Source organism: Octopus sinensis, linkage group LG10 (assembly GCF_006345805.1).
Source record: "Octopus sinensis linkage group LG10, ASM634580v1, whole genome shotgun sequence".
NCBI classification, from domain to species: Eukaryota; Metazoa; Mollusca; class Cephalopoda; order Octopoda; family Octopodidae; genus Octopus; species Octopus sinensis.
In genome coordinates, this window is record NC_043006.1 from 24,805,229 (window position 1) to 24,819,281 (window position 14,053).

Consider the following 14,053-nt stretch of genomic DNA (forward strand, 5'->3'; position numbering starts at 1 on the left):
GTTGCCTTAAGATAACTATTGACACATAAGAGGTGCAGCAATATCAAAGGAAGGCTAACTAGGAAGATAGTTTTTGTATTTGGCAGATGCTCAGGAGCAATAAACACTGAAAATGTGCAGAGAACAACTTCCGCCACATTCCAGGGAGAAAAACTAGCGAGGGAGGGTGCGCTGAAAGTGTAGCTGCTAGAATAAAAATAGCCTGGGCAAAGTTCAGAGAGCTCCTACCTCTGTTGGTGACAAAGAGCCTCCCACTCAGAGTAAAAGGTAGACTGTATAACGCTTGTGTATGAACAGCCATGCTACATGGCAGTGAAACATGGGCTGTGACTGCTGAGGACATGCGTAAGCTCACAAGGAATGAAGCCAGTATGCTCTAATGGATGTGTAATGTCAGTATGCATACTTGACAGAGTGTAAGTACCTTGAGAGAAAAGTTGGACCTAAGAAGCATCAGATGTGGTGTGCAAGAGAGATGACTGCGCTAGTATGGTCATGTGGCGAGAATGGTTGAGGATAGCTGTGTGAAAAAGTGCCACACCCTAGTGGTTGAGGGATCTTGTGGAAGAGGTAGACCCAAGAAAACCTGGGATGAAGTGGTGAAGCACGACCTTAGAACATTAGGCCTCACTGAGGCAATGGCTAGTGTCCAAGACCTTTGGAATTATGCTGTGCTTGAGAAGACCCGGCAAACCAAGTGAGACCATAACCTCGTGGCCTATGGCAGTGGGGTAATCAGCCCACTTCTGTGTGCCTTTCCTTCATTGGACACTAAACTCTGCTTGCGAAGACCTGTTGAGGCGAGTAAAATCAAAATCAAATTCGATGACTGGCATCCGTGTTAGTGGAGCGCTAAGAGCACCATTCAAGCGTGATCGTACCAGCGTCACCTTACTGGCACTTGTGCCAGTGGCACATGAAAAAACATTCAGCCGAGATTGTTGATAGCACCGCTGGACTGGCTCCTGTGCAGGTGGCACATAAAAAACACCATTTGAGTGTGGCCGTTGGCAGTATCGCCTGACTGGCCCTTGTGCTAGTGGCATGTAAAAGCACCACTCTCAAAGTGGTTGGTGTTAGGAAGGGCATCCAGTTGTAGAAACTCTGCCAGATCAGATTGGAGTCTGGTGCAGCCATCTGGTTTGCCAGTCCTCAGTCAAATCGTCCAACCCATGCTAGCATGGAAAGCGGGCGTTAAACGATGATGATGATGATGATGACATACATATATGTGTGTATATATACATATATATACACTCATATGGTGCTCTTTGCACCCCGCTAGCACGGATGCCAGTCATCGAATTTGATTTTGATTTCATTTGCCTCAACAGGTCTTCGCAAGCAGACAATTTCTCCTTCCAGCTACTTCCATTCCTCATTGTTTGACCACACTTTTTCTACCAGTCATCTTTCTGTTTGACCACCACTTTTTCTCTCCTCTTCTATACTCCATTCTAAACACGTTTCTTATCTACTATCATTCTCAGTGTCCTACTATCATAACCCATCTACTATAGTCTCTTATGTATCCCTATATCTTCCACCTTATCCCTCTACATACATCCACACTTATTTATCATTCACTACATTAACCACGACTTGTTTACTTATCTTCTCACACTCTTTTGAAAGCATCTACTCTCTCATCTTTTCTCCTGACTCACTGTCGATGTCCTCTCTTCTTGTTCTTTGAGAGTTTGCTCTAGCAACACATCACTATTTTTCTTTTGTCTCCTTCAGCCATTTATTTCCTTGTCTCTCTCAACCGTATTCTACCCTTTCGATACCTGGTATAAAACCACTTACGTTCACCTCCCAAATACTTTCCTTTAGTAAGGGAGCTTTTCCCTTTCTTCTGTCCCTGTTCTTTTCTGTCTTGCAAGGTACCTCACTAGTGTTGATTGTACAAAAAGTGCACTCAGTACACTCTGTGAAATGGTTGGCATTAGGAAGGGTATCCAGCCATAAAAACCAAGCCAAAGATGATATTGGAGCTAAACCCATGCCAACTTGGAAAGTGGATGTTAAATGATGATAATGATGATGGTGATACTGATAATATAAAAATGATGGGCTTCTCACACAGTTCCTATCTACCAAATTCATTCACAAGGTATTGGTTGGTCTAGATCTATAATAGAAGATACTTGCCCAAGTTGCCACATGGTGGTTGCCAAGTGAGCTTCTTAACCTACACACACACACATGCGCGCGCGCACACACACATGCAGTCCCAAGACAGGATTTCTACAAAATACCTAATTAACAAAAGAGACTGTGAAGTCCTTGGATCTCCAAGATACAACCAAAAATGTGAATTATATACTTCCATGGAAGGCATTACACATATGTTTTTTCACAGCTGCCCAAAAGTGTCATCAAGGTCATGATGTTGTTGCAAACACAATATACAATACTCTTCGGAAAAAAATATGTTCTAGAATAAAAATAGAAAATCGTACTGTTATTAAATACATACACAAATATCAACACCAGTAATTCTGGTGGAATATTCCCATCAAAATATCTGTCAACCTAATTGGATATTGTTGTTTGGGACAGACAAGAAAAAGTATGTACGATCATAGAGGTTAGCTGTCTTCTTGGTATGAATATCTCTTTGAAAATAAAAAGGAAAGAGGATAACTATGGGAAACTTCTCTGAAACTTCCACTTTCTATAACCAGATTATAAATTCATATTTATATCAATAATAATTGGTGCTCTTGGTTTTGCAAAGCTAAGGTTTTCAGAAAAAAAAATCAACCAAATAACCTGCACATTACAAATGCAATCTGTAAGTGGAACAGTAAAAATATGCAAGTTTAAAGTGTGACTTTATTTTTGTTGTCTACATTCCAACAATGGAGCTTCATATCTTTGTTAGAAACCAGCTCCTTCCTAAGAAGAAGAATTCAAATAAATAAGAACAGAAGTGAATATGCATACACACAAATGTGCACACACAGGTATGTGTGTTTGTGTGTGTGTATACATAAATCTATAGTTGCAGACATGGCTGTTAAAGGTGTAGGTGTGGATCTTTGGTTAAGAAACTTGCTTTTCAACTATGCAATTTTGGGTTTAGTCCCACTGCATGGAATCATGGATAAGTGTCTTCTACTATAGCACCAGGTCAACTAAAGCCTTGTGAGTGGATTTGCTACATGGAAACTGAAAGGAACACATTTTGTATGTATATGTAAATTGCCTGAGAAACCTGGCAAGACAAGGTCCCAGACATGGAGGTCCTCTCTTGAGCTGATTTGCCAAGCATTTACACTCTGCTGAGGAGATAGCAAGTCAGATGGGCAGGCCACCTTGTTTGAATGCCTGACATGCAACTCCTCAAAAGACTGTTTTACAGTGAATGGGCAGAAGGCAAGTGCACACAAGGTGGATAGAAAAGGTGTGTGTGTGTGTGTGCATGTCTGTCTGTCTGTGTATATGTGTATGTGTTTGTGTGTGTTCATATGTGTGTGTGTGCGTGTGCGTGCATGCACGTATACCTTTGTGTTTGTCACCTGCCACTGCTTGATAACCAGTGTTGATTCGTTTATGTCTCTATGATTTACTGGTTCAGCAACAGAATAAGTACTAAGATTAAAAATAAAAATAGTACCTGAATTGATTTGTTCAACTAAACCCATCAAGACACTGCTCCAGCATGGCCACAGTCCAATGACTGAAACGGGTAAAGATATATCTATTCAAATCAACTGCAATAGTTGGTACAAAACCGTTGGTAACATTCTGTCAGGTATATTTATATTTATTCAAATATATATTTCTTTACTACCCACAAGGGGCTAAACATAGAGGGGACAAACAAGGACAGACAAACGGATTAAGTTGATTACATCGACCCCAGTGCTTAACTGGTACTTAATTTATAGGCCCTGAAAGGATGAAAGGCAAAGTCGACCTCGGCGGAATTTGATCTCAGAATGTAACGGCAGATGAAATACCGCTAAGCATTTCGCCCAGTGTGCTAGCGTTTCTGCCAGCTCGCCGCCTTAAAGAATAATCTTTTCTACTCTAGGCACAAGGCCCGAAATTTTGGGGGATGGTGGCAGTTGATTAGATCGACCTCAGTACGCAACTGGTATATAATTAATCGACCGCAAAAGGATGAAAGGCAAAGTCGACTTCAGTGGAATTTGAACTCGGAACGTAAAGACAGACGAAATACCGCTACACACTTCGCCCTGCAGGCTAATGTTTCTGCCAGCTCGACACCGTTTATTCCAATATATGTTTACACACTCAGACACACTCATGCCCATCCACATACCTGTGCACATGTGTGTGTGAATGTGTGTGTGTATGTGTGTGTGTATGTGTGTGTGTGTATGTGTGTGTGTGTGCATGTGTGCAGCAGGATAGAAATACATTTTGTCCCTGTATGTAATTACATACATACATGCACACATATTTTTATGAATATTTCGTTTGGGCCTCACTAATTCACAATCCCTAGCATTAGTTTTTCAAGTAATTTGTCTTCGAACCAGAACAATACACTATTCCAAATATTTAACCTTTATCTAACAATATCAGTTTTGTTCAGTTGGTTGAACTGGTATAAAGATCATCCCGAGTACCTTAACTTATTTTTTTAATTCAGTGAATTTGATTGACAATTCAAATATGTTAGAGACAAATATTGTCCCAATTCATTCATACTTACATTTTACAACTTTCTTTTTCAATGTCCAGTGCAGATATCTACCATTTCTTCTAACAGTTTATATTTATCATTACTAAAGCTTTCTCTAATATATATTATTTGTATGTTGTAAGATTCTATTTAAGCTTTTGACATAAGCTTTAAAATTAATGAATGTACAAGAAAATCATTTCAAACTTTTTATCAGTATTTCTCTTATGTGACTGCTTGTAGGGGTTTTTTATCAGTTAGAAAGGAATTTTTTACTCCAATGATATTGTAAAGACCAACTAGTCCCATAAACCTCTTCAAAATTTAGGTTAACCAAAATGATTAATGAAGTAGTAAATGGAGGAAACTATGCTACAGAACAGTATATTTTAAGTTGACATGGAGGGAAATGCTGTTTTATACTAAAGTTTGGAGTGAAGAATATCTATATATATAAAACTCAACTTGTGTGTCTGTGTGTGTATCTGTGTGTGTGTCTGTGTGTTTAACGTCCCTGCACATCTCCTCCTAGCCAACAAATCGTAGTACCACCAAAATGGGTCACTTAAAGTTTAGGCGAATGAAGATTGAACTGCGCTATTTCTGTTCCGAAATTCATCTCGCAAATGCAAAAATCGATAATGTGTTTGTTTAGGCCTTATCCTATGCATTGAATAGTGAACTTCACGCAGTCAGCTGTTTGATGTGAACTGTGTTCACCACGCGTGCAAGCATGCGTAAATTGCATGAAAAATAAAAAATCAAGATATAAAAACGAATCGCTGTAAACATTGTAGAAATTCGGCAAAGAAATGAATTTTCAGGATGTAGCCTGGAGGTTTTTTTTGTATTAATCGTTTGGACTTTGTGAACACATACCAATTGTTTTCATAACATTTTTAATGTTTTGAATTAAATGTGACCATTTTGCATTGAGTCTGCAGTTTGAATCACTTTAACCAAATTTTAGCAGGCCGGATTTTTGATCATCACGATACATCGCCAGCGACTCCCTGAAACTCTCCCCTGAAATCCCCATTGAAAAATTTATTATATATATAATAATACTTTGAATGTGACTCCTGAGAAAGAGTAAAAGTAATTATCCGATGAACGACGGGTATTACTGCTAGTTAGATATAAATCTGAATCTCCATTTGAATAACAATAGGTAAGTTCCCGCTGTAATTTAGTTTTGAGTTATTAAAATATTCTGAATCACATGTTCAGGTTGTAGAGCTACCAATGAATTGCTTTGACAAGTCAAACATTGTAACTCTACTTGTCTCAACTTATATAGTTAAAATCAGATTGTAGCAATTTCATAACTGATTGGTATTAAGCAGGGTAGCCATGTGATGATTAAGTGGTCTCCTAGTAACAGATTTCAAAAATTAGTTTTGGTATTCAAATTTGAATCTGGTTAAATTGACCAAATCTTAGGGTCAGAACTTGAATCTTGTAACTCATGCTGTAGATGTGGCTAATATACTTAATTAGCTGTAAATCATTACCATGAGGAGGTGCAGCTTACTATTGCTATCAACAAGAGCAGTTTAATTGGGGATTTTCATTGACTTGTAGTTCTGAAGTAAAATTTGTACCATGAGGCAGAGTCTTGAAACATTCTTCTGAGGTTAATGAGAATAATTAGCTACTGGTGGATATCTCTAAAGAAAAGTAATTTCTACTCTTCTCCTCTGGAAGCCATCTACTCGCAATACCAGAGGGCGCACACTCTCCTACCCTGATGTAATCTCCAGGGATACAGGCATCCAGCAACAGGACCTCTGTAATGCTATGATGGACCGTGAAGTCTGGCGTAACATAGTATATTCCATTGTCTCGACCACGGTCGAACAATGATGAATGATGAAAGAAAAGTAATATAACAGATTCCAGTAACCTTTGGAAGAATACTTCAAATTTATATGTATAATTAGGAAATCATTTTTTACATTGCATTTTATTATAATTTCTGTTCTGTTGTAATGGTTTCTTATTCAGATACAAAGCTTAACATTGAGAAAATGAGACTTCATGTTCTTGCATTTCTTAAGTACATTAGCAATTGAAGAGAAGTCAACTATTATTGCTTCTTGCTTACTAGTACTTGCTATCATTTAGTGTTATAATATTGGAATGGATGTAATTTAAGCAAAGGTATTTTGCTTCAATTGTGTTATTAATACTTGAGATTGGTGTGAATACTACACAATCTTGTTTCTGGTTATTTATTTAAATTTAAAGTTTTGTCAAATTAAGAAACCAATATTAAAATAGTAAATCTTATATTTGCATTATATAACCCCTTTCAAAGTATTATGGTGTAGATTACTTAATGTGACATTATCTTGTATAGGCCTAGCTGTCTTAAGTTTCAATCTCACTATTCTGAGATTAGTTTTGCTGGGATCAACACGGGGGTGGGTGGGTCAATATATCAAATACAAGTAACTGGCTGTAAATTGGCTCTGGAGAAATTAGACATTGAGCTTAGCTCATAGAAAACATGTTTTACCAAAATTTCTTCATTTAGGTAGCAAAACAATTAATTTTTATATTAAACTTTCTTATTAACTCACCTCATCAGTCAATTTCTTATTCAGTGGTATAAATATCTGTCACAGGGGTTAGATTATTTTAATGTTAAACTATCTACATGATTAAAAGTTTGAATTCTCTTTAAGAGAGTATTTTGTGGAGCACATCTCTCTTTCACTGTATATATACAACTTCTATTTCATTGTTGGAATTAAGAACACTTTGTAAATACCAAAGTCAACTATATCTAAATCCAAAACCTGTCTATATCAATCTCAACTCATGCTATACCTCTACTTCATCCAAATTTAAATGTCTTGAATAATTTGATTTTATATATTTATTCTGTAGCTACTTGCATATACCTTATTTTATTTTGCATTAAAATTAAACAGTCATGATACGTTTAGAGCTGTTACTAATGAGTTTTAGTTGAAAATGCTTGTATTTGGAAAGAAAATCAAGACAGCGGGAGATTTCCTAGTCAGTGTTAGTCTAATGATGAAAGATTTAAACAAGGGAGTGGATTTAAACTGTCTGCTTGTATAAGGGAGCAGAGAACATTGTATTAGCAGTAAAATATATAGATTAAGATATAAATATACAGTAAGCCAGATAGGGTCTTGCTTAAAAGCAGGAATACATGTTCAACTGAAAACATTCAAACTATATTTATGAAGTGAAGGTTGCATTTGCTAACCAAAAGCTCAAGTAGTTTTTCTTTGAATTTTAAAGATAGGAGTTTATTTCTTCCGTCTTCATTTACTAAAAATACTTTGTTTTCTTTCTCTACTCCCCATATGCTTGTGTGTGAAAGTGTGTGTGCATGCATGCGTGTGTGTGTGTGTGTGTGCCTGCATAAATTTGTTTGTATACAATGTATAACTTTGTTTTGCAGTGTCAGCATCAGATAGTGAAGGAGAAGAGACAGTTTTACAACCTGAGTTGATACCTTTACTGGAAAATCAGCCTACAAGAACAGCAATAACAACTATTACAACACCAATAAATTCTGCATCTTCTACCACAGTCAGTGTTGTCAGTAGCAATAACTTACCTCTAGATAGCAACACTAATAGTTATAATAGTAGTGGTAGTGTACTATCTGTTGCTACCACTACTAATGACATTACCAATTCTACTACCATCGTTACCTCCTCCTCACCTTCCTTTACTTCCACCAGTACTACTACAACATCTGTTGTCTCTGATTCATCAACAGGCAACTCAGGATTACCTGCTACAGACAAAAGTCAGGCAAAAGTAAAGTCTCCTCCAGCAGCTAAGATTGCTGCTGTGGCATGCTGTCACTCACGAAAACTTTCTCTCAATGGAAATTCTTCATTCCAAAGCAGTGATGATGTAAGTCTTGGACTTGATTATTCTTTATTTACTTATTTTTATTTTATCAATTTTATTTACAGTTGCTCTGTTTTGCACAGAAATTCTTTACAATTTTTTTCAGTTACATAATGTTATTTTTGCCAAAGCTAAAATAATTCTCATCATCAACAGCATCACAGCTATATTTTGCCACTTATATTAACATTACTTTCAGGAATACCCTACTCCCATCACTTGCATTATATTCATTACTACCAGATTACTATCATCCATCTTACCCTTACAATCATTACCATTGCTATCATTTTCACCATCATCACTACTACAGCCATCTTCATCATTACCATCATCATCACTACCACCACAATCATCATCATCAGTAGCTTCATCTAATACCATTCAGTGCAGATGTCAAATCAGTCTATAACCTTATTTGTAACCCTATATATGTAAGGTGATCTGCCATAAGTGTTAGATAAATTATGTTACTTCTGGAATAAGAGCGGTGGCTTACTTTACTTAATGTTAGCTGAGTGGAGCTAGGTAGAGTGTGAGTGGGGATTGATAATCAACTGAGATAAGAAGTTTCAAGCTACTGTCAATAGATTCTCCATCCCTCTCTCCCACTCCTTCACTCATGCTTTCTCTCTGTCTCATTCTCAACCTCTTTTTCTTACACCCTCTACTTTTTTTTTTTACTTTCACTCTATCACACACACAGTGAAATGAATCTTCCTTTCTCTTTATAAATTTCTCTTTCTTCTATCTTTACTCCATTCCTCTATCTATCTATCTGATTTTCTCTCTTTCTCTCATGCACACTCATACACACACACACACTGTTTCTTTCTCCTCTTCCTCTGTCTTTTCATTTTCCTGTCCTGCTACCTGTCTATATATCTGAAGATTTTAGTTGTGTGAAGGATGTGGGAGGGTTAGGAAAATTTGATATTATGGAAATCCTTCTGATAATTACAGAGGATAAAGATTCAAGGAGGATATTTACTATGGAAATCATCACATGTTTCAATTATCTGCTTAGCTCTCTCTCTCTCTCTCTCTCTCAGGTGAGTCAAGTTTAGGATAGAGGTCTGGACAGAAAGCAAAAAAAAAAAACAGCCTGTTAGAAATAACTTGCAAAGAAAGAGGCATGGAAATGCCACTATGAAAGGCTGCTAAATGTGGAGAATGCATAGAAGAGGGAGAGTGTTCCTAATGTGGCTCAGCTGTCTGAGTTGACAGCAGCATGATAGATAAAGCAATGAAGAAAGACAAGGAAAGCTCCTAGATCATCAGGACTTATTGCTGATATGCTTAAAATATGAGGTGGAGTGGTGAATGACTTAGTAATCCATGTAGTTAATCAGGTTGTTATACCCAACAACTGGTGTAGCAACATTATTTTCAACCGCCACAAAAGTAAAGAAGATGCTTTAGATAGAAATAATTAGAGAAGTATCAAATTTCTGGACCAGGTCATGAAAATTACAGAAAGGATCATAGTTCGACTAATTAAGGAAGAGAGTTAATTTAAATGTCATGCAGCTTCATTTTGTGCCAGGTGGAAGCACTACTGATGCTTTCTTCCTAGTAAGACAAAACTTAACCACTTTACTTGACATTTATCAATATGTAGAAAGCCTTTGACAGGGTCCCTCACTCCATCATCTGGTGGTTAATGGATAAGCAAGCTGGTGAGAGTTGTCCAAGCCATGTTCAGGGATGATGTCATTAAGATGAAGATCAGCAGTGAGTATAGCAACGAACTTAGTGTGCAGGTAGGAGCTCACCAAGGATTGGTTTTCAGCCCCTTCTAGTTTATCATAGTCATCCCAGCCATAACAGAGGAATTTAAAATGGATTGTCCCTGGAAACTCCTCTATGCTGATGACCTTGTTCTTATAGTTTAATCTCCAATAGAATTAAAGGAGAAATGTCAGGTATGGAAGCAAGGACTTGAATCAAAGGGCCTTAGAGCCAATTTAGCAAAGACCAAAGTCCTAGTAAGCAGAACACAGAAAAATTACTAATCCCTTCATGGAAATGAACCTCCTCAATATGTAGAAAAGATGTAGGTAGAAATTCCATACAGTGTAGCCAATGCAAGCTATGGACATATAAAAAGAACAGTGGAATCATAGGAAGGTTAATAGAGAAAGTAGTCTTTGTATGTGGCAGATGTGCAGGAACTGTAAGCACTAAGAACACGCAGAAAATAGATTTCCTCAAATGCCCAGGGGATTTTTAGAGGCAGTAGGTAGTTACCATTACCTAGGTGACCAAATTAGCTGTGGAGGAGGATATTCTGAAAGCATAGTTGCAAGAATAAGAACTGGCTGGACAAAGTTCAGAAAGCTATTACCTTTGTAAGGTAACAAAAGGCTTCTCCCTCAAAGTAAAAGGCAGATTGTATGATGCCTGTGTATGAACAGCTATACTACATGGTAATGAAATACAAGCTAAGAATGAAGGGGACATGCAAAGGCTTGAAAGAAATTAAGCCAGCATACTCCACTGGATATGCAATGCTGCTGTGCTTGTAGGACAAAATTTTGAGAGAAAAAATGGGTATTAGAGGCATAAGATGTAGTGTGCAAAAGAGAAGACTGTGCTGGTATGGACATGTAATGCGTGTGGATGAAGACAGCTGCATAAATTAGTACCAGTCTCTGAATGGGGAGGGAATCTGTGGAAGAGGAAGACACTAGATGAAGTGGTGAAAAATGATCTTCACACGAAGATGACAATGAATTGAGACAATTGGCAATTTGCTGTGCCAAAGAAGACCCATCCAGCTAAGTAAGATCAATGCTATAAAGGTATGTGCTTGTGTCTATGCTCCCATACACAACCTGTCCCTGACAAATCCACCCCCTCATCCCATCTCCCCAACACACCCTCTTTACCCACATTCACCTCCCCTCCATCTCCCTCTTTTTGCAATCTCATGAACATACCCACTCACTCCTCTATCTACACATCTTGTCAAGGTGTAAAGGAGATGCAGGTAACATCATACCCTGGAGCAAGAGAGACACAAGAACCACAAATAACCAAGGAAAACAACACCATAAATTTAGTTCATGAGGGAAAGAGAAAAGTTATTGATTACAGCAAAAAGAACAATCAGTTCGCTGTAAGAGGCTCAATCAATGGATTTGAAAATTAGAGGAAAAGCTGTAACTTCCTAAGGTCATCTAGACAAACCTGAGAGTGGGCATAGTTTTGAGGTCAGAGAAGCAAAGGAAATTATCCTGATCAACATTACAGACCTATGGGAAGAATGGTATGATCAAGATTCTGAAAGGAAGTGCATAAAGTATCTGAACCTTTTACAGATGGCAGGGAGAAGAATGGCAGGTATAGCTATTTCCAGTTGAGTTTGGCTGTAGAGGATTCTTTATCCAGTTAGTATGGGGAATACTTACAGACACTGGAATAAGGAGAAAAGAGTAAAAGGTAGTTGTGTGCAGGATGAGAGAGACAACAAAAAAACCTAGCCTTTTGCAAAGTGCAAGAGAGAGTAATTTAGCTGAAAGTAAAGAGGAGCTAATGAGCATTGATTTGTTACAACTTTTGGCCTACTGTTATAGTGCAGGTTCAAAACATACAATGGTCATTGAACACTGTCTGATGACATCAAATCCTCCTAGGTAATGCTGCATTCAACAGAGTTGAATGAAAGAGAAGCATATTCTAGATGTAAATAATCTCTTAAGTACATATATACATATTTGTATATATGTACATGCATACATAGAGGTTGCTTTTCAAGTGAGAAGTGACCATTCCTAAAGTGTGAAAACTACTCATAAACTTGTGTTTTGCTCATGGCAGCGTCCTTGAAAGCTGTTTGATGTATGACAATTGTTTTGGCCACTGTTTTCCCCAGCAGAAAACAGAATTTCATGGAAGCACACTAAATCGATGAACAGAGGAGAAACACTGCAAAACAAAGATGCACATGTGGCAGTATGACCTTACTGGACAATGCCAGTTGGCAGACTGATGCCTGAGGGTCACATCAAGTGGCTTCTACCAATGGAAGCCTGAACTACAATGAACTTGTCACACAGAGAACATTTCCAGTTACTTCTGGGTACCCACCTCATACACACACACATGCACACACACACAGACACACACACACACACACACACACACACACACACACACACACACACTTTATACATACATGTATGTCTTGGTGATGCAAACAGGAAAGTGAAACTCAAAACATGAGTCTATATAAGTTTTTTTTTTATTAATGATTACAATTATCAGAAGTTACAGAGTAACAAGGCAATGCATGAAATGCTTAGCCCTTGAGTGACACTGAAACTTCTATTGATTATTAATAAAAAATTTTTAAAAGTACACACACACACACACATGCATGCACATACACAGACACATATTAGCTATTAACTGCTTCTGCTTTGAGAAGTATTGTCTTCAAAGCAGAGTGTTCATGCATCATGTTAGCTGCCGGACGAGATAGTGAAGATGTCGACGACTGCTCGGTTCAAAGTCTCTCTTGACCAGAAATGACCTGTACTCTTTGTATGACCATCCTCCCTGTACATAACTCCCTGTCCCCCTACATGGCCTTGCTTCTGCTTTTTGAGCCAATAAAAATTAAATAAAGTGTAAATTTATTGCAGAAAGCATTTAAATACATATTGGTTACATGCAGAACTATGATATAGTTTGAGGGTAAAAACTCTACCCTTAGTCTACACACACACACACACACACATCTAAACCAGAATAAATGCACACATATATACATGTACAGAAAGATAAACACAAACACCCACATGCACGTCCTTGTATCTACACACACATATATAAGCACCCACATACAGGCACAAAGGTATATAAGTACATACACATGTGTGTGTAGATGCACTGTATATAGATATACAAATGTGTATATTGATATACACCCCCACCACGTAATAAACACTCATGTATCTATGCATATACATGCAAATATACATACAAATGTAGATCACTACACATTTATAGATGTGCATACATGAATACAGGTACATAAGTTATTCACTTCAACATACACGCAAGTAGATAAACTGAAACAGATATAAATATGAGGTGGTATCATAAAGTTCCCGAGTTAGTTATGTTTATAGCCTCAGGAAGACATCTCTTCCAGCTGGTTAATGACACACTGTGTCTGATACGTATTTGCAAAGGGAAATCATCATTCACATCCCTAGCCTTACAAGATACACACAAACCCCGGTTTCTGAATCGTAACCCATCATCTGTGTGTGATAATCACCAGCTAGCAATGAGAACTCATTCTAAATGCAAAATACTATGTGCTTTTTCCAGTCACAAACTGTCGGTGATCTCAAAAAAGAGAAAGAAGCAATAACAAATCACTGAGCGAGAAGTAAACAGTAGCATCACAGAATGGTGAAGTATATTTGCCATCTAAATGTGGAAAGCCCATAGGGGACGATGCTACTGCTGTTT

The 14,053-nt window shown here is 37.7% G+C and overlaps 1 protein-coding gene across 12 annotated transcripts in view; it reads left to right on the forward strand.

The window, feature by feature from the left end:
* LOC115216158 (sickle tail protein-like) overlaps window positions 1-14,053 on the forward strand; it is a 460,762-nt gene that overhangs the window by 54,298 nt on the left and 392,411 nt on the right. For 9 of the 12 annotated variants that reach the window (XM_036506378.1, XM_036506375.1, XM_036506376.1 and 6 more), the window contains exon 2: window positions 8,106-8,569. The exons of 1 other annotated variant lie outside the window; for it this stretch is intronic. In XM_036506378.1, coding sequence (XP_036362271.1) covers window positions 8,106-8,569 — 464 coding nt within the window. The remainder of the gene's footprint in view (window positions 1-8,105; window positions 8,570-14,053) is intronic. 2 more of the 12 variants (XM_036506380.1, XM_036506379.1) reach the window with 1 other exon arrangement.